We start from the raw sequence: 24,057 nt of genomic DNA, 5'->3' as shown, positions 1-24,057 counted from the left end.
CCCTCACAGGGTTGGGCATTAAAAGGACACCGGTAACTTGAAATGCACAATTCTCTCACAATGTTTTACCTGTTATTGCTACCTGTATCTACTAAGATTAATACAATTGAAAGAGCCTGGGGCATTTTACTCATTTTGTTTTCAGTGTATTTGTTGCAGCAGCATTTTGTGCATAGCCAATTGTGCTGTGTTGTTGATGGTGCAAGCCTTTTTACAAGCCCTGCAATAGTCGGTGTTGACCAGCAGTAGAGCCGAAAATGAAACTATGGGGTCGTAGGCTCACTTAAAAGACCCTTCCAACAGGCGAGAGGAGTAGAAAAGCCCCGAACGATTTTTTCTTAAAGGAATTTTTTTTAAAATTGGCACTATGAGTAATGTGTTTCTGTTAGCAAACTGTATTGTTTTGAGACAACTTCAGAAGATTCAAGTTGACAGGGTCCCTTTTAGCTCGTGTATTGGACATTTTTTCTAAATATATTAAATATTTTAGGAAGAGATCACTAGCACACAAAGCTGTTAGTGGGATGTTTCATTACATAGAACATACATCACCTTGGTTTCGCCCATTGTTCTAACACCAACGTGAGAGGACATGAAAAATGTGGAGAAATCAACCACGAGGAGCTTAGTGATTCCAACCCTTATGATTGTATTGTGAGTTTCACAATATTTAGTGCTTACCTTAGAGCCCCAGCTCTGGCAGGTTCTAACTGGGTGAGAATTTCAGCTTTTATATTTTAAAACGTAAGTTTCTACCTCTCATGGTTGCAGAGAAAAGTTTGAAAATGTGACCCAAATGCACCCTAAAGGCTCAGAAACCGGATGGCAAATAAAAGCTCATGGCTTTTTGGGGAGGCCTGACTCTTGATTTTTGAATGGCTGAAGATGGCAATACCACTAGTTTGGCAGGGAGGTAACGAACATGAATTATAAACATTTTTAGAATGCTGTACATGTACATATCAAGATATTATTTGGTCTGCCTTTATTCTCTGATCTCTTTCAGGTAATATAGGAGGAAACAGAAAGAAAATCAGAGGCAAAAAATATAGGCCACGGTCTAATTCAACTGAGTAAGTCGACCCTTTAACAGCAAAGCAGAAAAGAACAGCTTACAAACTAATGCTACTTTCATTTACATTGAGCATTTTAAAGTAGAAACTACAGATGTCCCCTGTGGCTCACTCAAAGTACTGACTGGTAAATGGTTTAACAAAGGTGTTTTTAATCTCTTTTTACTTTTTAAAAAACAATTAATTATTACTTTTCTTCTTTGCAGTCAGACCTATAGTAAACCCCACTGGGGGTGACAGGCTTTTGTCTACTGTAAACTGCCATTGTTGAGTGTGTCCTGTTCAAGTAGTGAATTTCAGATAACGTATTTTCCTTCCTTTGCCCTCACCCCAGATGGAACCACTTCAGAGGACACTGGTCCTCCTGGGGACACACTTTCCTATCTCTGAGTCCCCACCCAGAGGTTTTAGGAAAAGAACCTAACTGTGCTTTGAGGACACATTTACAGTTTAGTGCTCTAAGCCATCATGTTTGACCCGGAATATCTTCTCAAACCACTGGGATCAGAACATAATGAGACTGTCCGTGCACAATCTTTGATACAATGCCCACTGAGGTCAGTGTAAGTCTTTTCATTGACTTCAATAGGCTTTCGATCTGATCCAGTAAGGGAAAAATAAAGAAATGGGCATGTATGTATTAATTTAAACAAATAAGAATTGAGCTCATTTGTAAAACTGTCATACATGTACAAGCTTCACATAGACAGTTACAGAATTATTAGATTTGCTTTCTTGCCTTCTTTGTTTTTTTAATTTATTGAATAGGCCCATATTTGCTATTCTTCTTGTGAGAAATACTCCATATTATCTGTGTCTACTTATTTAGACCCCTTATCTGAAAGGATGGTGAATAGGTGGAACTGTAACCTCTAGGCTTGTCAAACATTTTCCATTAGGCTTCCTTTGTCATTACTGTGCCATTTAAGAATTTATAATTCTCTGCCCTGACAGAAATGATTATTCCTTCTCCTCGTGTCATCAGTACTAATGTATCTCCCATACTGGCAGAAGAGTTTGATACCAGTCCTGCTGGAAGCTAATAGATTAAAAAAATGTTATCAAAGCTAATGTTAAAAAAATTATGTAATACATAGGTTGAGAAAAGAGTATCTGTACATCTGGGTATAGTGCTTAGATTATCCACAAATACAAAGTTTGTTTTTAAAAGTCATATGATACACAGAGTACATAATCAGCAATAACCCAAATGTAGGTGAATAGATTTAACAATACAGTTTAGATATTAGAATCCGAATACTCGGGTACATCACTCTTGAAAAGTTATACAGAGATTTGGTTGTGGAAAGCAAAATATATCAATGAGTGGAGATTGTCCCTCAGTAATTGAGAATTAGGTAGGTTGTCCATTTAGAAAATACAATCCATGAGGAAAGTATTTCAGTAACTTTCCTGACTGTGCTTCTCATCGGCCCTCCAGGTATTGAGTACCGCCTGGTATTGCCGACGATACTACTAGATTTTCTGTGGGCCTGGCCTTTTTCAGCTAAAGGATTTTGAGTTTGTTCCAAAACTTGAGTATTCCAAGTTCAATATACATTTGTTGCATACATAGTTTCCAAAGGTTCACATAGATGAGTCTTTGCTACAAATTACAAACATTAATAGTTTGAGACATTTAATAGCTACAACATTGCATGGTTAAAAATGGCAGTACAAAACCAGTAACATTATTCTTAAATCCCTTGGAGGAGTTTAACTTTCAAGTGACTGCAGCATCCCTGTCCTCTTGGTCTTAATGCTGATAAACTCTTATTGGAATGTTGATTGTTTGGTTTTCTTCCTTTGCATGAGACAATTTGATAAGAGCAAATTAGCCTGGTTGACTAACCTGCTCAGAGTGCAGATGAGATTGCAAGTTCTTCTTTCGAAACTTGTTTTGTGCTCTCTTTCATTTTCTGACTTTTATTTCTGAAGACAAGGCTTAAAAACATAGCACCAAATTCAGGCCTGACACAACTCTGTTACAGTCAATGGTGCTGTGTCTGCTTAACCAGGGCTGAATTTGGCCTATAGAGAACAGATAAACTTTTTTACTCTAACATTAACCCATCACCTGGGAAGAGAATTGTATTTCTAGTGAAGGTTAAAGAGCAGAAAGCATCTTCTCCCCTGTTCTGTGATGCTTAGCTCGTGTATTTAAAATACCTGAGAACTTCGGGATAAATAAATAAATGAGAATGAATCAATAGCGAGGATCACAGTAACTTAAAAACCTGTCTTGGTCTGTATCATTTTCTCTTTTTAATGTGACCTATAATTTCTGCCATATCTAATTCTCTCGTTTCCTCCCTGCTGCTGAGTATAGTGTAAGCAGAAATGGTAACAGTCAGAGGCAGCACCTGGTGCTGAAAAGTAAGTCTCAGACTTCTGTTACAGAGGGCAGAGCAGCAACCTATAAGGGGGTGGCACAGAGCATCTGTGTTCCTGAAATATACTTGCTAGACTAGGTGGGCTGGGAAGACACCCTTTCCCCTGAAGGTGTCTGCTTTGGGGATGGGTGAGAGAGGTTGGTGATTGCAAAGACTCCTTATCAAGAGTCTGGTCTGCAAGAAGATCAGCCATGAGGAGAGCAGGTTTCACAGGCTACAAAACTGGATCCTCCCAAGCAACACTTCTGCAGTGAAGAGAGGAGAGAATTGTATGGGGGGGGGGGTCACACATAGGGTATAATTAGAAATATGAAATCACATTTTGAACAGAACTGACAAGGAATGATCTGTTACTAACTGTGACCAAAACATTTGTTGTTTGTTTTAACAAAAATATGATGCCAGCTGCTTTTAGGGTGCCTTAGGGTTCATGCAATATTTTCAAGACAAATTCACCTCATTAACTTCTCAGGTAAATGTGGAAGAACCTTAATAAAATATATCCTGAGACAATGGATAATAGCGATTGGAATATTTCCTATGAGACATCTGGGAGCTGAATAGTGCACACAGTGAAAAGAAAATAATAAGGTGCCAAACTATTGTCTCAAATAAGTAAACAAGATCCACTGTAAATTAACCCATTATGAGTCTGATTTGTGCCATAGTCTGAATGTGTGCAGAATTCAAGCATTTGCACAGGAAGCTACCAGATTGCATTTACATACACACATACCTGATTTATGCATATATTTGCAGTGACTGCATGCACTAATTAGGTGCACTGTTTTGTGTGCACAGTTGTGCAACTGATTGGAAATTGGCCCACAAATTAAACTGTTAGTTTCCTCTGAATTTCTGAAGCATTGGGTAGGGTTTCAGCCATATGCTCTCATTAGTATTAGTATGGGATGCACATAGCAAGCATCTCATGCAATTCCTGAAAAACATACCAGGCATTATTTTGTGTGTGCCTTGAAATCTAACAGATTGTTTCTTGGTTGATGTAAGGCTCCTGATAAATGTCATAGCTCTACCTAGACACTTACAACTATTTTTGTCAGTTTTTAATTGCTTCCAGATGAGTCAAAAAAACCCTTGGGAATTTTTATTTAATGAAGTCAGGTGGTTCACTCCATACAGAGAAAATGTTGACTAACAGGGCCAGCATGTTCTTCCAAAGTTTCTACAACAGAATTGATTGAGTGGTCTGATAAAGTAATAGTTTTCTGTTAAAATCAATGAGTATTATTCAAGAAAGCTAATACAGACTTTCCGAATATCCTGACAATAAAATGGAGATGTGTTAAAACATGTCCTAGTAAGATGTGTTTTGCCAATTAGCAGTACTGGTTCTCTTTGTTAATTCTGTTAATCTAAGTGTGCATCTTCCTCATTGTTATAATTGATATAAACATGATTTGGCTTAGATTTTTCTATTATATATTGTGTTTTTGCAGCAGGGTAACCCATGTATCTGAGCCTGGGCTTTCTCTCGCCCACCAAATCCCAACCCAAGGCATAAGCCAAGGGGGTTCTCACCACCCCCATACAGGGAATCGGGATCACAGGTCAGTTTCACCTGCTCCTTCATTCTGGGCTGCCATTTTTATCCCATGAAAAGTCCCTTCCCCTGAGTATTCAGTAGTCTCACTGTGGCAAAACACTTTTGACCGCTTGGAGGTGCTCCTGCTGATGCAGCGCTAGCTCAGCCCTCCTCCTTGCCAGCCTGAGGTGTGAGATCACTCTTGAACCTGGGTCTTCTGCATTATTGCATGTTGCGCTACAAGCCAGATCAAGCCATTGGTCTAGTTTTAGCTTAGATTTAATGACAGATTTATTCCAAATAAGAATTTATCATTCAAAGTAATTTTGGATTTCAATGATGACTGATGCACAGATGACTACAAAAATCAATCTGAGAGCTTTCTCCTGATATAATTCAGTGGTCTGAAGTGACATCATATAAACCTGTCTATATGCAGATTGGTGGGAAGGAATGGAAGTTATCTGTATGTAACTGGGCCTCGGAAGCTCACAAACATTATTGTATAACAACTGCATGCTTTGTTGCCACATTACATTTTATTTTCTACTTTAAAAAGATAGATCAGGAGTGTTTCATGGTTACCCAAAGACCTCTTCAGATAAAAAGTGCAGGTTAAAAGGACTGCAGCTCTGGCTGACTCGCCAGGGAATCCATAGCTACATCAGCAGCTAAAACTGTAACAGCAGATCCAAACGATACCGGCGCCAGCCTGTTGATTTACTAGCACTTCATCTGTGGCTGCACCACAGCTTAAAACTTCCACTTTTGACGAAGAAGCCAGGTTGGAAAGCATAAAGCACTACTGATTTCACTCGTCTGTAATTAAGACAGACAAGTTGGAGGCAACTGCGGCTGGGGGCGAATACTTTTTGAAAGCTGTGGCTGTGCTTATGCGGGGCAGGGAGACAACGTTCCAGAACAAAAAAAGGAGGTCTAAGGAGGTTTTTTTAAAACAACAACCTGCGACAGGTTTTAGACTTTGACATGGTTTGGAATATTGTAGAACACTGCGCTGTGGTTTCAAAAAAAGAAAAAAGAAAAACTGTCCTGTCCTGTTCTCGTAAAATCAATCCCTTGAGGAAACAGTTCACTCATGAGATCAGTGGACTGCTCACATGAATAAGAGCTGTGGGATCTGACCCAAAGGTATTTATAGTAATTGCAAAAAGAATATTTGCATTTTTGTTGTTACATTTCATTTACCGTTTCAGATTGTGTTGATCCCTATTATATAAATGCAGTGATATAAATAACTGTTACACCATTGTGATTGTTATACCAGAAATGCAGAATGTAAATTGCACCAAACAAGTTGTGCAGTGTCTACATCCCATTTTATTGTTAACACTACAAAGGGAGAAGAGGAAAGGTTTCAGTACAATTAAGTGAACTTCCTATTGGTGGGCAAGGGAAGTTAGTTACAAAACAACTGTCTTTACCTGTTGTAATATTACTGCTAACCATGGAATAAAATAACAATAGTTTGTGTGTAACTTAAACACATACATGGGTTTTTTTAAGTGGTTCTTTTGCTAATCAAGGTTTCACAGGGTAAAATATCAGATCAATTATGCAGCCCTCTTTGCAATTTTACCAGATCACACAAAATTATTAAAACCAATTTTTGTTCACAATATAGGTGTAAAGAAATTACCAGAGGTGGCAAAAAGAGCATTTTAAATGGTGAGGTTGAAATTCATCCATGTACAGAGGGCCAGCCCAAAGTCTCTGCAGCACTTAAGGCCTCATTCCTGCAATTCATTCCAGCTGGGTAGATCGCCTGCTCTCACAGAGAGTAAATTGCAGGACAGGAGCCAAAATCTCATCATGTCACTACTTTGAGGATGTAAGAGGTGCATTTACCTTGTGATCATTCCTGGCCCTCTGCATAGAGGTAAATTTCACCCTTAGGAAATTAAATGAATAATGTGTCCTCAACAATTTCCAGATTAATTGAACTTGAGCCTTGTTGTAGTTCAAATTTTCTCATGCAGTTGTACACATTGCCTACTCCTCACCCAACATCCATACTGATTTATTTGCCATACTCACTTGCATTTTGGGGACGAAGACATCCTTGCTGAGCTTGTGCTGTGTGTTCTCAGATTTTCTATTCTTCTTGTTCTTCTGCCTTCTCTGTTCCTTCCATTGCTTTCTGCAGGTATTTAAACCCCTGGTTCAAAAGAGAATATAATGTAGCTAAGTGGGTAGAAGATGTGAATAAAAACACTGAAGGACCATACTTTAGGTATTTTGTAAATTAATTCTATATCATTTGTAAGAGCTGTTCCAGCATATATAAATATGTTGGGATTCCTATCTTGTATATATCAGTACAAGTTACTGTAGGTGCAAAGGGCCCCTTGTTCATTTGCTGCCTTTTGGTGTCTTTTTTTTCTTTTTTTGGCTTCATGTGCAATTCCAGTTGTTTTTCTGAATGTTTTAATGAAGCCATTGAAAGGGGTGTTTGTAGTGCATGCATTCCCACCATCATCTATAGCTTTTAGTAGCTTTCTCTTCATTTTATGCCAAGTAGTGTTTTATGGGCATGAGACGTATTTACCACTAATAAAATAGTTTTAACCTAAATAGGATTTCATTTACTGAAACAAGTGATCTCAAAACACATTTATTCTACCCACTGTCTATATAGTGCATACTAAACTTCAATGAAAAGAAAAAGAATAAAATGTAATGGAATTTTACCTTAAAAATACAATGGGGATGAAATAATTAACATGACCAGAATTAAAAATGAGAAATATGACACTACATTCTGCACTGGGAAGACCTAACTACCTAGTGTATCTGGTACAAATGAGTGTAGGGTTCTACTGAAAATACTTATTTTTAAAGAGAAAATTGTGAATTTAGTGCTAAGTAAACAGAAAAACTAGGTCAGCCTCCATCTTGCATCTGAATAATGAAACTTTGATTCTTCATACAATTCTCAGTTTCCCCCATTCCCAGGTTAGGGGCAAAGATAGCTTTAAGCCACTGTTTTGTCTAGTGTATGGAGGAGCCATATGGTTGCTTTAACTTATGCTCTGCTTCCTATGGCCCCTGTAGGCTCCAGGAAGTAGAGAATATGCCCCATCTCCTGGCCCACCCCAAAACACTTGCCCGCCCCAAAACACCCACTATTCTGGGGCCTGGAAGCAAGGTCAGGGTGCTTACACCAGTTCTATAAATCAAGGAGTCCCCTTGCACAGGAGGTGTTATGAGGGGCACATTTCTGCTCCCTTTGTACAAACAGTGGCATAAAGGGACTGTAGTAAAACTGATAATCATGCCCCAAACCTCTCTCTGTATTTGAGAACTAGCTCCTAGTTTTCAACAGCACAGTATAAAAGAATGAAGCAGACACAATCTGTGGAAATGTGAGAAGACATTTAATTTGCTAATCCCACAGTGATTTGGAAAGAGCCATTCTTGTTTGTGAGCTGTATCATGTGCTGTTAACATGATTGGATCTCTGCAGTGCGTTAGAAATTAAGTGTTCAGTGAATACCCCATCCACCAAAAATGAATACAGAAACTTTTAAAAAAGGCAGGTGAACTCAGAATCCCACAATTATACTTTTAGTATTTTAAATGATAGCTGTGAATTATTTCCATTACATCATCTACATGTTACTTAGAACAGCTGCATTTTGAAAATGCAAAAAGATATTTGTAGAGGCAAAAGATCCATCTGAAGTACCCTACTGCATATCTTTTCATTAAAAAAAGAACTGGATGCTCTTAGCAACTTAGTAGCATTAGAACTTTTATCTCATAATTACTGTAGCTTCAAACTGTAATGATTTAGATTAAGTTAATCCCTGAGCCAAAATTTGGCTTCAAATACCTGAAGTCTCTTGGAATTGAATGTGTGTATCTGAGGACAATCTGTCTAGGAATATGCTCTTTCACACCTTTCCCGCCACCCCCTAAAGAGTTAGGGACTAGTTATATAATTTTAAGAACTACTGAAGTGCTTTGGCAGAAAGGTACACATTAAATGTCACAGCACTTTTCTGCACAACTTTCCAGTTCAGCAGTAGCTCCAGATTAAATTCCTTAGGAAACCATCTAGAAGAAACAGAAATATGCTGACTACTGGTGTACTTATCAAAATGTAGTGGAAGCCTGCAACTTCAGCAGACCAAGGCATTGATGAAACACAAAAATTGCACAGTTTAACTAACATACTTTATTTAAATCAGTTTAGTTAAACTGTGCAACCCCCTGCATGGACATTTCCTTTGGTTTTTGTATCTACTTATATTGATTTAGCTTAACTGGGAAACTGGTTGAAATTGACTTAAGTTTAAACCCACATAGCAATTTGCGACACTTCACTAAATCAATTGTAATAAACTATTTTAGTTAAACTGGTGCTTCTTCTCAGACACAAGAAAGACATTATTACTACTAAGGATACTTTGTTTAAAAATCACACAACAGCTTTCTAAGCTCTTAAATATACAATATTTTAAAAGAAATTTTTGAACATAATAACCGTGCAAAACTTCAGAAAAATGACCAAAGATAGTGGCTTATAGTATAAAGTGTAGGCTTGGGGGAAAAAAACACTAATGAATTAATTGTTTCAAGGGCCTATTTTATAACTCAAGTGGTTTCAAGAAAAACACCATCTTATGCTTGGCTTTAGAAACCATGATCCAAGAATCCAAGAGGAGAGGAAAGTGATCAGAAACTGTCAGCATGGATTCACCAAGGGCAAGTCATGCCTGACTAACCTAATTGCCTTCTATGATGAGATAACTGGCTCTGTGGATGAGGGGAAAGTGGTGGATGTGTTATTCCTTGACTTTAGCAAAGATTTTGATATGGTCTCCCAAAGTATTCTTGCCAGCAAGTTAAAGAAGTATGGGCTGGATGAATGGACTGTAAGGTGGATAGAAAGCTGGCCAGATCGTCGGGCTCAACGGGTAGTGATCAATGGCTCCATGTCTAGTTGGCAGCAGGTATCAAGTGGAGTGCCCCAGGGGTCGGTCCTGGGGCTGGTTTTGTTCAATATCTTCATAAATGATCTGGAGGATGGTGTGGATTGCACCCTCAGCAAGTTTGCAGATGACACTAAACTGGGAGGAGTGGTAGATACGCTGGAGGGTAGGGATAGGATACAGAGGGACCTAGACAAATTGGAGGATTGGGCCAAAAGAAATCTGATGAGGTTCAACAAGGACAAGTGCAGAGTCCTGCACTTAGGACGGAAGAATCCCATGCACCGCCTCAGACTAGGGACTGAATGGCTCGGCAGCAGTTCTGCAGAAAAGGACCTAGGGGTTACAGTGGATGAGAAGCTGGATATGAGTTAACTGTGTGCCCTTGTTGCCAAGAAGGCCAATGGCATTTTGGGATGTATAAGTGGGGCATTGCCAGCAGATCGAGAGACATGATCATTTCCCTCTATTCGGCATTGGTGAGGCCTCATCTGGAGTACTGTGTCCAGTTTTGGGCCGCACACTACAAGAAGGATGTGGAAAAATTGGAAAAAGAGTCCAGCGGAGGGCAACAAAAATGATTAGGGGGCTGGAACACATGACTTATGAGGAGAGGCTGAGGAAACTGGGCTTGTTTAGTCTGTGGAAGAAAGAATGAAGGGGGGATTTGATAGCTGCTTTCAACTACCTGAAAGGGGGTTCCAAAGAGATGGATCTAGACTGTTCTCATGTGTACCAGATGACAGAACAAGGAGTAATGGTCTCAAGTTGCAGTGGGGGAGGTCTAGGTTGGATATTAGGAAAAACTTTTTCACTAGGAGGCTGGTGAAGCACTGGAATGTGTTACCTAGGGAGGTGGTAGGATCTCCTTCCTTAGAGGTTTTTAAGGTCAGGCTTGACAAAGCCCTGGCTGGGATGATTTAGTTGGGGTTGGTCCTGCTTTGAGCAGGGGATTGGACTAGATGACCTCCTGAGGTCTCGTCCAACCCTGATATTCTCTGATTCTAAGAATGAAGACAGTTAATACAGAATAATACTTTTTGGTAGTTGTTTCATTTGTGCTCTCTTTTAAAGAAAGCTGAAATGAACACAGCTGTTTTGTTTACATCCCTGTTTCTACGCTACCCTCAGTGATGTCAGCATAGTTCTGGGAATAGTGTGTTGTTAAGTGCTGTTGTTGATGCCAGCAGAGGGAAGATAGAATCACAAAACATTGATAACTGCCAAACTATGAGGTTGAAGATTTTCAGAAAACAGAGCATTGTGAGGACTTCCCCCAGCAGACTTTAAAAAAAAATGTTAAAAAGTTGGCCCTAGGTTACCTATAGTGGCCTGTTGACCTATTTACTGAACCTTTTCCACAGGGGAGTCAAGTTTGTGTGTATATACATAGATATAATTACTCTTAATGGTTAAAAATCAAAGCTGGCCTTTCTGGTCCCACAAAGCACCCAGCTGTGGGTTCCCCAAATAGGAGAGACCAAGAACTGTAAAGGAGAATTTCATCTGTCACTTACAATCTAGCCCTTCCTTTTATTGTATGTACAATCTGTGTAAGGGGCAGCATATTGCTGCACAGCCCCAGCAGTGGACAAAGCAGGGAAATAGCTTCCCTGGCTCCTGGCCTTGCTCCAGGGAGAGAGGAGTCTGCTACTGGTCTTACACTAGAGGCAGACTACTTGTCCCTTTCATGCCAGCTCTGTGCCTACTACTGCAGTTTCTCCTGAAAGTAACCTTTTGAACAGTGATCAAGAACTACTTGCAGGCCTCACTGAGGCAAGCCAGACTCTCAGGATTGCGATGGTATCATTAGAATGTGAACTGTCAAAGCCTTAGGTATGCCAGTCCCATAGATTTATTTGTGCATGAGTGATGCAAAGGGTCCCTCTGAAACACTGAGCTACCCGAGTTTGAGTTACTGCAAATATTTACAGTAATAGGAAATAGTTTACAGAGAAACAAGATTTTCAAGGTGAAAACCCAGACACTTGTCTCGAGGGAGATGGTGGAGGGAGGAGGGTCGGGTGGAGGACGAGTTTCAGGAGGGATGGAGGGGAAGGGAGAATAAGTTTTCCATTCCCCTCTCATATTTTTCTGCTTTGTTTGCTTTTTCCTGTTCTGCGCTTTCTCCTCTGCTTCTTCTCAGCTAGCCACCTAAACCAGCTTTAACTCTGCTTTGCGTCACCAGTTCTAACTTCGAATTTCCAAGTTTTTACCCCACCATCCGTTGCCTTTGTGTGTGAGCACATCTCTGACAGGTCATAGTCACACAGGGCCACCGGGCTCATTTTCTCCCTGTTTCATCTGGGCCGGTCAGATTGTGCTTTTTTAAAAAAAGATTTTTTTGTTTCTTTCCTTCCTCCCTTCCTGCCTCATTCACCCCTTTCTCTCAATAGTGCTCTCTCTTCCTTTTTACTTTCAGTTACTCCTTTCTTCTTCATTGCTGTATTTAGTTGCAGTTGTTGGAAAGTACAAGTAAGCTCTGTACTGCGTACTGAAGGCAGGGAGCAGTTTATAGTCACTCATCTTCTCCAGTAATAAGTTCCCACATCATGGCTCCATGATGGAGAAGGCCCTGATTCTCACTCTGACAGGCTCTGTCTGAGGGATTTACAGTTCCTATGGAAAAGAGCTGTTTAATAAAGGCATTGTAATGGCAAGAGCCATTTTCTTAGGTAGGTTGACTCCTTTCTATGGAGAAGAGTAGTGGCGAGGGTGAAATCCTGGCCCCGGTTGAAGCCAATGGCAAAACTCCCATTGACTTCAGTAGAGCCAGGATTTCACCTTGAGACTCTGAAGATAAATGTGTTTAATAAGCTGTGTGAATCTAGTGCTCTGGGCACATGTAGGATCATTTAGAAACTTCATGCAATATTTAGAATGAATGTCCCAAAACCGGAACCTCAGCCTATTCTTGCAGATCCACCTTTAGAACTAAAACTCTGCCCCACTTTCAGCTTCTACTCAGCCCTCTTCTTCCTGCACCCCTGAAAAAAGAGAGGACAAATGGGTGTATTTGTGTTTTAAAATATGGCCTAATCTATACTAGAACAAATATATACTAGTTTAATGCAATCAATCTGATTAAAATGATGCAAACCCCTAGTATAGATACTCATAAACTGATAATTTATTGATTTAAGCTAAACCAATATAAGCAAGGTTTTATTTCAGTTTGATGGCATTAGGGGTGTGTTTCAGAGTAGCAGCCGTGTTAGTCTGTATTCGCAAAAAGAACAGGAGTACTTGTGGCACCTTAGAGACTAACCAATTTATTAGCGCATAAGCTTTCGTGAGCTACAGCTCACTTCATCGGATGCATTCAGTGGAGAATGGGGTGTGTGTCGCTTTAACCAGAGGGATTTTTAAATTGATTTAGTGCAGTTTACAAAATGAGGTGATAAACAGCACCGCTGAGGAATAAGGGGCATCCAGCATAGCTGTCTTCTCTAATTTTGACAGTAGTTGTGTTTTACGAGATCATGTGTCATTAAGCTGTGGGCTAAGTGACATTTATTTCACGCCATCCCTTTTGACCGCAACATTGTCTAAATCACTGGTGTTGTTTTGAAACCCAATGTGATTACAAAAGTCTCTTAGTTTCCGCTTCAAACACAGACACAAAAAATGAGTCGTTAACTCATCCTTCTTGATCTCAGACCCCAGGATGAAAACTCCCAGACCCCCCGAGATTCATGGCTTCATTTTGGGTTGCTAGTGAAATCTGTGATCAAACCTTCTATACAATGTGCAGGAATGAATTAAACTTATGAGTTTCCTTGTATTTCAGGCCTTGCATGTGAGTTCAGACGAAAACATGAAAGTTAACAGATGCGAAACCATGAGAACTGAAACCCATGGTAAAAGCTCAATGAAACCCACCTGACCCCAAACTGCAGAGTTTTGTCCAGCGCTAACCCTGGTACTACCCGCAAGTATCCCTCTAGCTGGATGCTGACTTTCTTCCGTACTGTAAATGAGAAAGTTGTTACATGGCTCTCTCATTTAAAGTGCATATAAATCTGGGATACACAGCACATAAACAGTGGCAGGATAGAGTCTTTAGCATGATATTTTCAACAGTACAGCATTTTACAAGTAAAAAAAAATCAGTGATTGTGCATCTGACTCCGTGCACAGCTGAACTTGCGATGTGTTTTCACATTCTGTACAGGTGGGACATTAGTCAAGACCATTAAAAAAAAATCCAGAGTACCTAAATGAGTAGCAGAAATAAGTGGCCAGGGATTGTGAGGGAAGGGCATGTTTATCTATTTAAGTGTGCAACTGCATTTTCAATGTAGTAGGCCTCCAACTGGGCATCTAAACTTCACAGATGTGGGTGCAACTGGTGCGCCTCGAAACACTTTAGGTTTGCTCATTGCCATTGGTATTTGTATGCCAGGTAGGTAGCTGTATAGGCAGTAACGTGTGCACACAATGGCTCATGTGCACAGGTGGGCCTTTTGTAGGAGCAACACACTGGCAAACCATTTTGTGGGTGTACCAGTTTCACGCCCAGTTTGAAAATGTAGCATTGTGCGTGCATGGAGAACTGATTTATTCAGAAGCATTTCCCCTGGAGATCGTTTTCTATTTCATACAAGGCAAAGCAAAAATTTTTCTTGGGTAATACACATCTGATTTTGAAATCATTTGCAAAATTCCTTATATACTGTTTCTACAAAGTTTATAAGACAAAAAAACCCACTACAGTGACAAACATAGAAAACCAAAAGAAGACGACGCATACACATTGTAAATCTGTGATAGGTGGTTATAAATGAGACCTAACAAAGATAGTTGTGATATAATAAAAATGTTGGAGAATCTAGCCCATTACACCAAATTCTGCTCCTCATTACATCTGTGCAACCCCTGTAAGTCCAGTAGGACTGCAGGGATGTGCCTGGGAGCAGACCTTGAAACATATCTATTTCTGATCCTCCCACCCCCCACAGTGACAAACCGCAGGTCAGATTGGGCCATTTACGTTTTGGCCAGTGATGCAGAGCTGTAGTTTCCACCGGGTAAGCTAGGAATCCTCCCCAGGGATCCTGCCGCAGAGAGAGAATGTGCATCCGCCACCATTCCTTGGGCTGCCGCTGCTTGCTTCTGTCTCTATGCAACTGCCCACCCCTGCACAGTCTGGTGCAGGGCGGGGGCAGGACCATAGCCTTGCTTCCTCTCTGTGCTTCCTCTTCTTGGGGTGGCTTGCATCACCAAGAGGAGCAGTAGGAGGGAGCATAGCCTGATCCTGGGATGAAGAAGGATGTTCTCTTCCCTGATCCGTATACATCCACACACACACACACTTCGGCCATGATATTGAGATAAACATCTTATTCTCAGATAAAGACCTCAGAATCCAAAGTGAACACCCTCAGTTCTTATCTCCTGCTACTTCATATTTTGTGTTTTAAAAAATGAAAATGAAGGGTTTTTAATTTTTAGGTCTCATTATCAGTGTAAAATAGGCTCCTGGTTTTCTTTTTGACTACGGAGCCCATTGTTCCTTTGAATGAGGGAGAAAAATACCATTACGAACCTTTGTCAGTGCAAATGAGATTAGCATTAGTGAGCGGACAGGTCTGAAAAATTGTGAGCCTTTCCCTTGATTTTTAAAAACAGCCTGATTTTTCGCATTGGCAGTTTGCTGTTCAGTTAGGCTTGCAATGTTGCACACAAAAATACTTTATTTCATATTTCAGTAGAGGCCTAAAATTGTCATCCTGCAAATCTCTGTGTGTGTGTGTTGGTCTATCACACTTTGTGCTCAAAATGCAGTTACTTTTTAATATCGTAAAGAACTGTATGGCTATAATCTTGTTCTTTCCTAAACTAGTATGACATTTGAGAGATTACAGCACAGGACTTTAGAAGTACAGTACATGTACATTGGTGACATCAATTTCACACCTGTCACAAGCGCCTATGTAATTTCCATTGATACCTTGCTGGTCATAACTACCATCAGCCGTTGTTCGTAGGGGAAACGAGCTTGCAGTTATAGGCAATCGCAGACACAATCATGACAATGTATTAGACTAAAAAAGTTTTTTAAAAACTCTTTACGTTTAAATGAGTTGCTATTAAATATAACAGAGAGCAAAGTTTTCATCAGACCATTCCAGAGCCTTTAGCCTGTTTCTCCGCCTACACTGGTATATAAGGGCCCAACCCTATAAAAACTTACTACTGGGCATTGTATTGACTACTATGAGTAGTCCTGTTTGACTTGAGCTCTGATGACTGTGATGTTAATGTAGCTCACCACTGCAGCCTCTTGCTGTGTGTGCAGTGGTTGAGAATGTGCATGCAGAAACGGAGTGGCAACATTTTCCTCAAGCACATCCTAGAAATGGAGCATGTAGGTAAAAGTGCTCAAGAAGTGTGTGAGGGACATGGCCACATGCAAATGGCAGCCAGATGCAGGCCCCTTGTCAAAGTTTGGCCTTCTGTCTGCAAAATGAAACTAACGAGCTAGGGTAATTTAGATTTTCTACTTCCAGGGTTTTTTTTTCTTCTTCTCTATTATCCAAAGATGGGGCCCTCATAGGATTCTCTCATTGGATAAAAGTGCAGAATCTTAAAAGGGAAGTGTCGAGATTTTCCCACGTGTAAAATTCCAGTCAATAAAGTCCTGCCACCTTATTGACGTAAAAAGAATGCCTTTCATGTGATACAAACATTGACTTGCTCCTGCTTACTCTGCTCACCTTGTACAGAAATGCTGATTGCAGTTGATTAATCAGTCCATTTTTGTATATTCTCATCAGACTCTTTCTTTGGCTGGAACACTATGCACTGTTTGATGCTTGCATGTCTAATAATTTGTTGTTAGCACTTTGTATTTGCCTTTGTTTCTTCACAACTAACAGTTTGGCCTCCAAGCGCATGCATTTTATGTAAATTAATATAATATGTATAAATAGTAGTTTATCCACTGTGTTCATATTTTAGCATTGTAATGTATAAAAGCTATTTAAAAGACCACTATTTACTGCCATTTATTCACTCCCTGGTAGAATATTTAGTTGTGAATATACTAGCATTGTTTATATTTAAAGGTCAGTGTCCTTTCTTTGTTTTAGTTCTCTATTCTATAGGTGACTTGGTTTGTTAACTTTATAATGATAAGATATGATGCTATGTAATATAGTTTAAGAAAATGATTATTATGGGAAACTACACTAATGAAAGATAAGAAGCAGCCTTAAGTTTTCCTTCCAGTATTAAGGAAGCTGTAAGCATTTGAGTGATTTTTATTTATAATCATTTAATGTTTAGAGTAATGATCAATTTTTTTCTAATACTGAGTTCATAAAGTATGCATTTACATTCTGAATCAAGCTTCCAAGTACTTGCAGTTGCTGTTGAAGTTCCGGTGCCCAAAGACATCATATTTATTTTGTGTGTTTCAACATCTCAGGACTCTGTCTCCTGCAAAGTCTCCATCTTCCTCCACTGGATCTATTGCCTCCAGCAGAAAATACCCATACCCGATGCCTCCACTTCCTGATGAGGAGAAGAAAGCTAACAGACAAAGTGCCAGGGTATGTGTCTCTCCTTCTTTATGTATAGTCAGAGGAAAACTCTTAATTAAGGAAATATTTAAATGTGGCCCCCTCATGCCTGGACATTGTATTGCAGGGGATTTCCCGCTCGCACCCTTTGATGGCCACTTCCTTAGCCCTGCAATGGCCAGTTCCAGACAGCATTTTCTCCCAATCCCTGCTCTGGGTCTCTTGTGACTTGGCCCTCTGGCCAAGCCTCATAATCATTCAGTCCTCTTAAGGGGAGAATAAAAGTCCAACTTAAAGTTCAAATAATGTCAATATTTATAGTTCATCTGCCCCTCTCAGGCTTGGCTGAAATCCTGTGCTTCCTGGCCCGTTCAGAGCTTCTCTTCCTTCACCAGGAACTCCAGCATTGTGCCTCCGAGGATATCCTGGCTCCTTGTAGGCCCTATCTTAGGGCTCCCTCACAGGAGCCTACTCTGCTCCCTGTGGGTCTCTTTCTCCTGTTGCAGGCCCTAACTCAAGGCTCTCTCTCACTGGAGCCTACCCTGCTCCTAGTGGCTGATTCAGTCTGATTTCCTCTGGCACTTCCCACAGGAGAACTATCCTTGTTCCTCTATCCAGGGTCTTCCTTCTCTGAATTAAGTACATAAGAACAGCCATACTGGGTCAGACCAATGGTCTGTTTAATCCAGACTCCTATCTTCTGGGTGGTCAATGGCAGATGCTCGGGAGGGAATGCCCAGAACAGGCAATCATCAAGGGATACATCCGCTGTCATCCACTCCCAGTTACCTTCTCTGCTTCACCACTACAGCTGGGGTCATTCTTTCCAATTAAGCCCCATTAGATCCAGCTGGGTTCTCTAATTGGCCTTTATGTTGCCAGCTCCTCCGTGAGGGTGAGGGTGAGGGTGAGGGCTGCCTTAAAGGGCCAGCCAGCCTGCAACATAGTGACTGATTTTGCTGTCAGTCTTTAAAAGGAAAACAGAGACCGATACCTAGATATGCCAGAGCAGCAGCCAAAACTGGGGAGCTGTGCAGACACAGGTGCCAGTCTTCCTCCTCTCTAAGCTTGGAGACTGCTGGGGGCTGAGCTGGCTTCTAGCACAAGACTTGTTTAACTTGTGCTGGCAGATAACGAATTCTAAAAAAACTGTTCCTGGCCAGGATTTCTGGAGTGTATTGTCTATTGCCAGCGCTGTTTAAATTACACTGGGACCTGCTCCAACCCCTAGAGCGGCCCAGAATAGGCAGGGCTAAAGCCACTTTCGTGTCCCCATCACGCTGTGTTGCGAGCTCTGTGCTACAATACTCAAAGGCACAGCACAGAATCTCACCCACTGAGTTGTGCTCAAGGAGATCTTGGGCCAGCACAGTGCAGGCAGAGGGGTACAAAGGAAGTTAAGCCACACTTATTTCCCCCAGTCATGGGGCTGCCTGAGTACCTATCCAGTCCCCTGGCATAAATTAAAGAAGTTCTGAGCAGGCAAATTGTAGGGGGAAATTTTGTGCTCTCTCTAACCTTAGTTATGATAACATCAGTTTTAGTTGTAACAATAGTGGGTAAAAGCATTCTGACACAAGCTTGATAGTTTAAGTTGACATTGTTTCTTCAACTCTATTCTCCCAGTCCTAGGCTTTTATTATGCAGCTTTCAGTCCTGTTGAAATGTTCCCGATCGTTTGATGACATTGTGATATGAATAGATATCCACTAGGAACTAGAGACCTAAAAAAGCAGACTTTCTTCCCCAACAAAACTCTCATATAATTTAGTTAATAACTGTATTATAACTTTGTATATGTGTGTTCCTTTCCCCCCTCTAGCTATGGGAGACTTCCATTTAGTTCTACAGTTTACCTAGGTGACATCAGAACTGTTTACTTCAAATTTTATAGAAACTCAGCATCACTGAGTCATTGCACATTCATCTGCTCTTCAGACAATTTGAAAGAACAACAGAGATGCCAGTGATCACAGAGAGAACCTGCTCTCAAACCCAAGGGGAAAAATACAACATGTTTTGCTGTTGATTAGAATTCTATTAAATCTGTAAAGAATAACCAAAAATCACAAAAATTAACATGGGATAAATAGATTGAATATGATAAGATTATTTTGCATGATGACCAATATGTGTAGAAATACAACTAAAATTCATGTACAAGTCCCAAATAAAAGAAGTTTTTCTTTGGTTTATGCAGTCCCAAATAACAACAAAATTGAGTTCAGAATTTTGTATTCTGAAGCACGTGACCAATGTAAACATTATGCTATGTGCATGAACCCTCTGTTCTTTATTTTCCACAAGTAAGGGGTAAACCACATACTGTAGTATAAATTAGCATGCAAGAGTAAGAAATGTAGAATTTTGCTACAGGATTTTAAGTTTTGAGAGGCATAAACTTCAAACAAACAAGAACTATATCTTTTTTACCTTTTGTGTTTATAATCTCCATATACAAATTGTATATATGTAAACATTTTAAAATGTGAAAACAGCTGTAACACACATGTATTTTGCCAAATGCCTAAAGAAACAGTCATGACTAACATCATCACACTTCACGTGTTCTGAATATTATGAGCAGACAGCTTTGGAAATACAACAGTTCTAGTACTGTAAATGTGTTTCTCAGCACACTGGTGTTTGACCAAAATCTCCACAATCTGGGAATATATTTGTTATAATCAACAGAAAAATCAAAGTTCAGTGATGCTTTGGCTTAAATCACCACCTAAGAAACCAGCAAAAATAAGTTGTCTGATAGTGGTGATGTGTGTTTGTCTCCTCTCACACTGGTATAAATCAGGAGCAATCCCACTGAAATCAGAGCTGGAGTCTTTAACTAACAGTGAACATACATTTACTGGAAACTGAGGAGTATTCCAAGGTCGTCAGCTAAGGCGGTGGAAGTGGGGTCTCTGTGGCAGATTTGGGATGGGGGTGTGTGTGTGTAAAGCACGTCAGACCCAATGCTGGAGCAACACGGCAGAGTATACAGCTTGTGATGGGCATGATGGTATCATAATACTATACAAAAACTGAAAGCCAGGCAACTGGCCAATCCCTTTTTTTTATACTGGTATCACTTGTACCATGTATTACCATACTGTGGGTACGTCCACACTGTTGCTGGGAGTAAGTCTCGCAGCATGGGTAGACAGACTCACACTAGCAAGGCTTGAGTTAGTGTGCTAACAATAGCTAAGTGGACTTTGTAGCTCCAGCAGAGACTCAGGCTAGCCATTTGAGTGGAAGCCTAGAGGTTGGGTGCTCTTGAACTTGGTTGGCTAGCCGGAGTCTCTGCCAGAGCCACACAGCTATTTTTAGAGTGCTGGCTCAAGCCCCAGTCTGTCTATCCTGGCTGGGCGGCTCACTGCCACCTGCCGTGTAGACATACCCTACACATGCAGCAGCAGAGGTCTCCTTTGCAGTTAGCATGGGCCTTGAGCTGAATACAAGTGGATCCAGACCAATGAAATTGAAGAGGCAAAAAGAAACTCATTACGAAGGAGACATGCAGCAAGATGGCATTAGCCTGACTTTTGGTCAACTGTATGCAGTGTGCTAAAGGATGTAGAGTAGATATAGTTACAACATCTGAAGGATTCCAAAGGATGCTGTAACATCCCTGGGCATTTTCAATTGTAAATGTTCTTTAAATAATAAAAATGGCAATTATAAATCAGCTGAAACACCTCTCCTGTCAGTACCTCTCCAGAAGTGACAAATGTCCAGCCCTCTGGTAATTCCATTGCAGAACAAAAGATATCTTCTAATAAGAAATATTAGAATACATGGCCCACAGTGATATAATCGATTAGATGCTGATGGGAACATAATGTGTGCTTCTGAATCTTCTACCTCTTTCACATATTCCTTTAGTAAGTGGAATTTACTTACTAAATTTACCACTTACAGCCTTTTAATGTAACAGAGTTCAGTTTATCAAATTTCTCTCTCTGATTAAAGCAAGTCAAATTTAGAGGAGTCCAGTGGCACCTTAAAGACTAACAGATTTATTTGGGAATAAGCTTTTGTGGGTAAAAAACCCACTTCAAGTTGTTTTTTACCCACAAAAGCTTATGCCCAAATAAATCTGTTAGTCTTTAAGGTGCCACCGGACTCCTTGCTGTTTTTGTGGATACATGGCTACCCCTCTGATACTTAGTCAAATTTAGGTTAGTTTTAAATTTAAGACATTTTTAAAGATGTCAGCAACTGTTAAGTAGGTAAGATTTTTAGAAGTATTATATTTTATTTATAAGACAGTGTGCAGGTTTACATCTACACAACACTGGCCTAGCAGAGGAACTTATCCCCTTCATGGCAAGAGATTTTGGTAAGCGTTGTGACTTATTACAGTTATGAATGAGAACAGAGAGTGTGCGTTTGAAAAGCATTGGCATCCACAATGGTTTTGGGCAAAGATTCTGCACTTTAATGCAGATAATAGATTTGTCGGTACAGAAGTATGTAATTGATTAGTTTTGGAACCGACCTGAAGAAGTGCTCTGTGTAGCTCAAAAGTTTGTCTCGCTCACCAGCAGAAGTAAGTCCAGTAAAAAGATATTACCTCACCTACCTTGTCTCTCTAGTTTTGCAAAGGTTTAGTTTGAACGTAGGCCAAAGACAACAGGACAGAGAACTGTTAATGTACATCTTATGGAAGAAGGGTCTGAGCCATAGCCAGGGCTGGCTCTAGGATTTTTGCTGCCCCAAGCAAAAAATTTTTTGGCTGCCCCCACTTTTTTTCGTGCCCCCCCGCCCCCCGGCTCCATCCCAACTCTGCCCCTTACCAACCCCTTCCACAAGTTCCTAGCCCCCCCTCCTCCCCAGCGTGCCGCATTTCCCCTCCCCCATTGCTTCCTGTGGCTCCCCCCCCGCCGCAACCCCCCGCCCTAGCTCACCTCTGCTCCACCTGCTCCCCTGAACATGCCACTCCACTTCTCCCTCCCTCCCTCTCAGGTGAGGGAGAGGCAGCGAGTTCAGGGGAGCAGGCGGAGCGGAGGTGAGCGAGGGGGAGCGCAGAAAGTAAGGGGAGGGGTAGAGGAACCGCTCCCCGCCCCAGCTCACCTCCGCTCCACCACCGCTGCCTCTCCTGAGCGCGCTGCTGCTTGGCTTCTCCTCCCTCCCTCCCAGGCTTGCTGCACCAAACAGCTGTTTCACGCGCGGCAAGCCTGGGAGGGAGGGGGAGATGCGGAGCGGCGGTGGCGCGCTCAGGGGAGCAGGCGGAGGCGAGCTGGGGCAGCGGGGGCACATTTCTAGGGGCAGCATGGCCAGCACCGGAATGCCGCCCCTAGAAATGTGCCGATCCGAGCACCTGCTTGTTTTGCTGGTGTCTAGAGCCGGCCCTGTCCATAGCCCACTGAAGTCAATGGGACTCCTTTTGCCATCAAGGGACTTTTTGAATCAGGCCCTTAAATATTTCTCCCAAATAAGGAAATTCTTATGTAAAAATGACCAACTCATTGTTCTACCACAAGGAAGATAACTTTTCTCCATGCATTAGTTTTTTGTCCTTAGTAACTGAAATGTTTATCATGTGCCTTTTCTGATATTTTGTTTGAATACAAACTCGTGTGTAATTTTGAATAATCTTGTTTATATTTTTCTATATATTCATTCGTTCCTCCCTTTCCATTAAGACACAACAAGATTTGGTGGCCAAAACTGAATGTAACGTAGTGGCAGATTATATAACATTCATAGTATCTTGTTTTGAAAATGAATAGGTCTCCTAATTGTATTATCTATGTTGTATTCTGTGCTTGCAGCCTTTTTCTCTTTCTGGTGTCACTCATTTGTAGGATTTGATGATACCGCTATTTGTGTGTAGGGTAATTTAATGGACATGATTGACATTTGGAGATATGCAGTGATTGGTAATCTAGATGTAAGCACTAAATTTAAATTAAATAAATATTGGCTTTCGGTTTGGTATTCTAGACCAGTGGTTCCCAAACTTGTTCCGCTGCTTGTGCAGGGAAAGCCCCTGGCGGGCTGGGCCGGGTTGTTTACCTGCCGCGTCCGCAGGTTCGGCCGACTGCGGCTCCCAGTGGCCACGGTTCGCTGCTCCAGGCCAATGGGAGCTGCTGGAAGCGGTGCGGGCCGAGGGATCACTGGGAGCTACGATCAGCCGAACCTGTGGTTGCGGCAGGTAAACAAACCGGCCCGGCCCACCAGGGGCTTTCCCTGCACAAGCGGCGGGACAAGTTTGGGAACCACTGCCCTAGAGAGTGAAAACACCTGGCACTTAATGGAAATTTTGCCTTTTTTCAAATGCATTCTGGAGGAAAATTCTGCACTAAGTTAGTGACCTGAACAGTAAATTAAGTAATTGTACAAAAACAGGAACTTGTAGGGTGTATGAACCTCAAATGCCAATGAAGATTGACCAGGTTAAACCCAGAACAGTTGTTTGTTTTTTGTATTACATAATTTGCCTCTAGTTTAGTTTAATGCCTCTGAAAGAAGCTAGCTGGATAACCCTGGAGATTGCAGGCCGCTGTAATCACACAAGTTGCAGCACACGCAGTGGTGATATCGGCTGCCATGCAAAAC

The 24,057-nt window shown here is 41.1% G+C and overlaps 1 protein-coding gene across 1 annotated transcript in view; it reads left to right on the top strand.

Moving 5' to 3' along the window:
* ADAM22 (ADAM metallopeptidase domain 22) overlaps positions 1–21,864 on the top strand; it is a 194,153-nt gene extending 172,289 nt beyond the window's left edge. Inside the window, exons 29-32 of the mRNA XM_077809423.1 lie at positions 1,007–1,073; positions 7,177–7,263; positions 17,400–17,523; positions 21,766–21,864. Coding sequence (XP_077665549.1) covers positions 1,007–1,073; positions 7,177–7,263; positions 17,400–17,523; positions 21,766–21,864 — 377 coding nt within the window. The remainder of the gene's footprint in view (positions 1–1,006; positions 1,074–7,176; positions 7,264–17,399; positions 17,524–21,765) is intronic.
* Positions 21,865–24,057: the final 2,193 nt, after the last annotated feature.

This window comes from Eretmochelys imbricata, chromosome 2 (genome assembly GCF_965152235.1).
Source record: "Eretmochelys imbricata isolate rEreImb1 chromosome 2, rEreImb1.hap1, whole genome shotgun sequence".
Classification (NCBI taxonomy): domain Eukaryota; kingdom Metazoa; phylum Chordata; order Testudines; family Cheloniidae; genus Eretmochelys; species Eretmochelys imbricata.
This window is presented reverse-complemented; position numbering and strand designations above follow the sequence as displayed.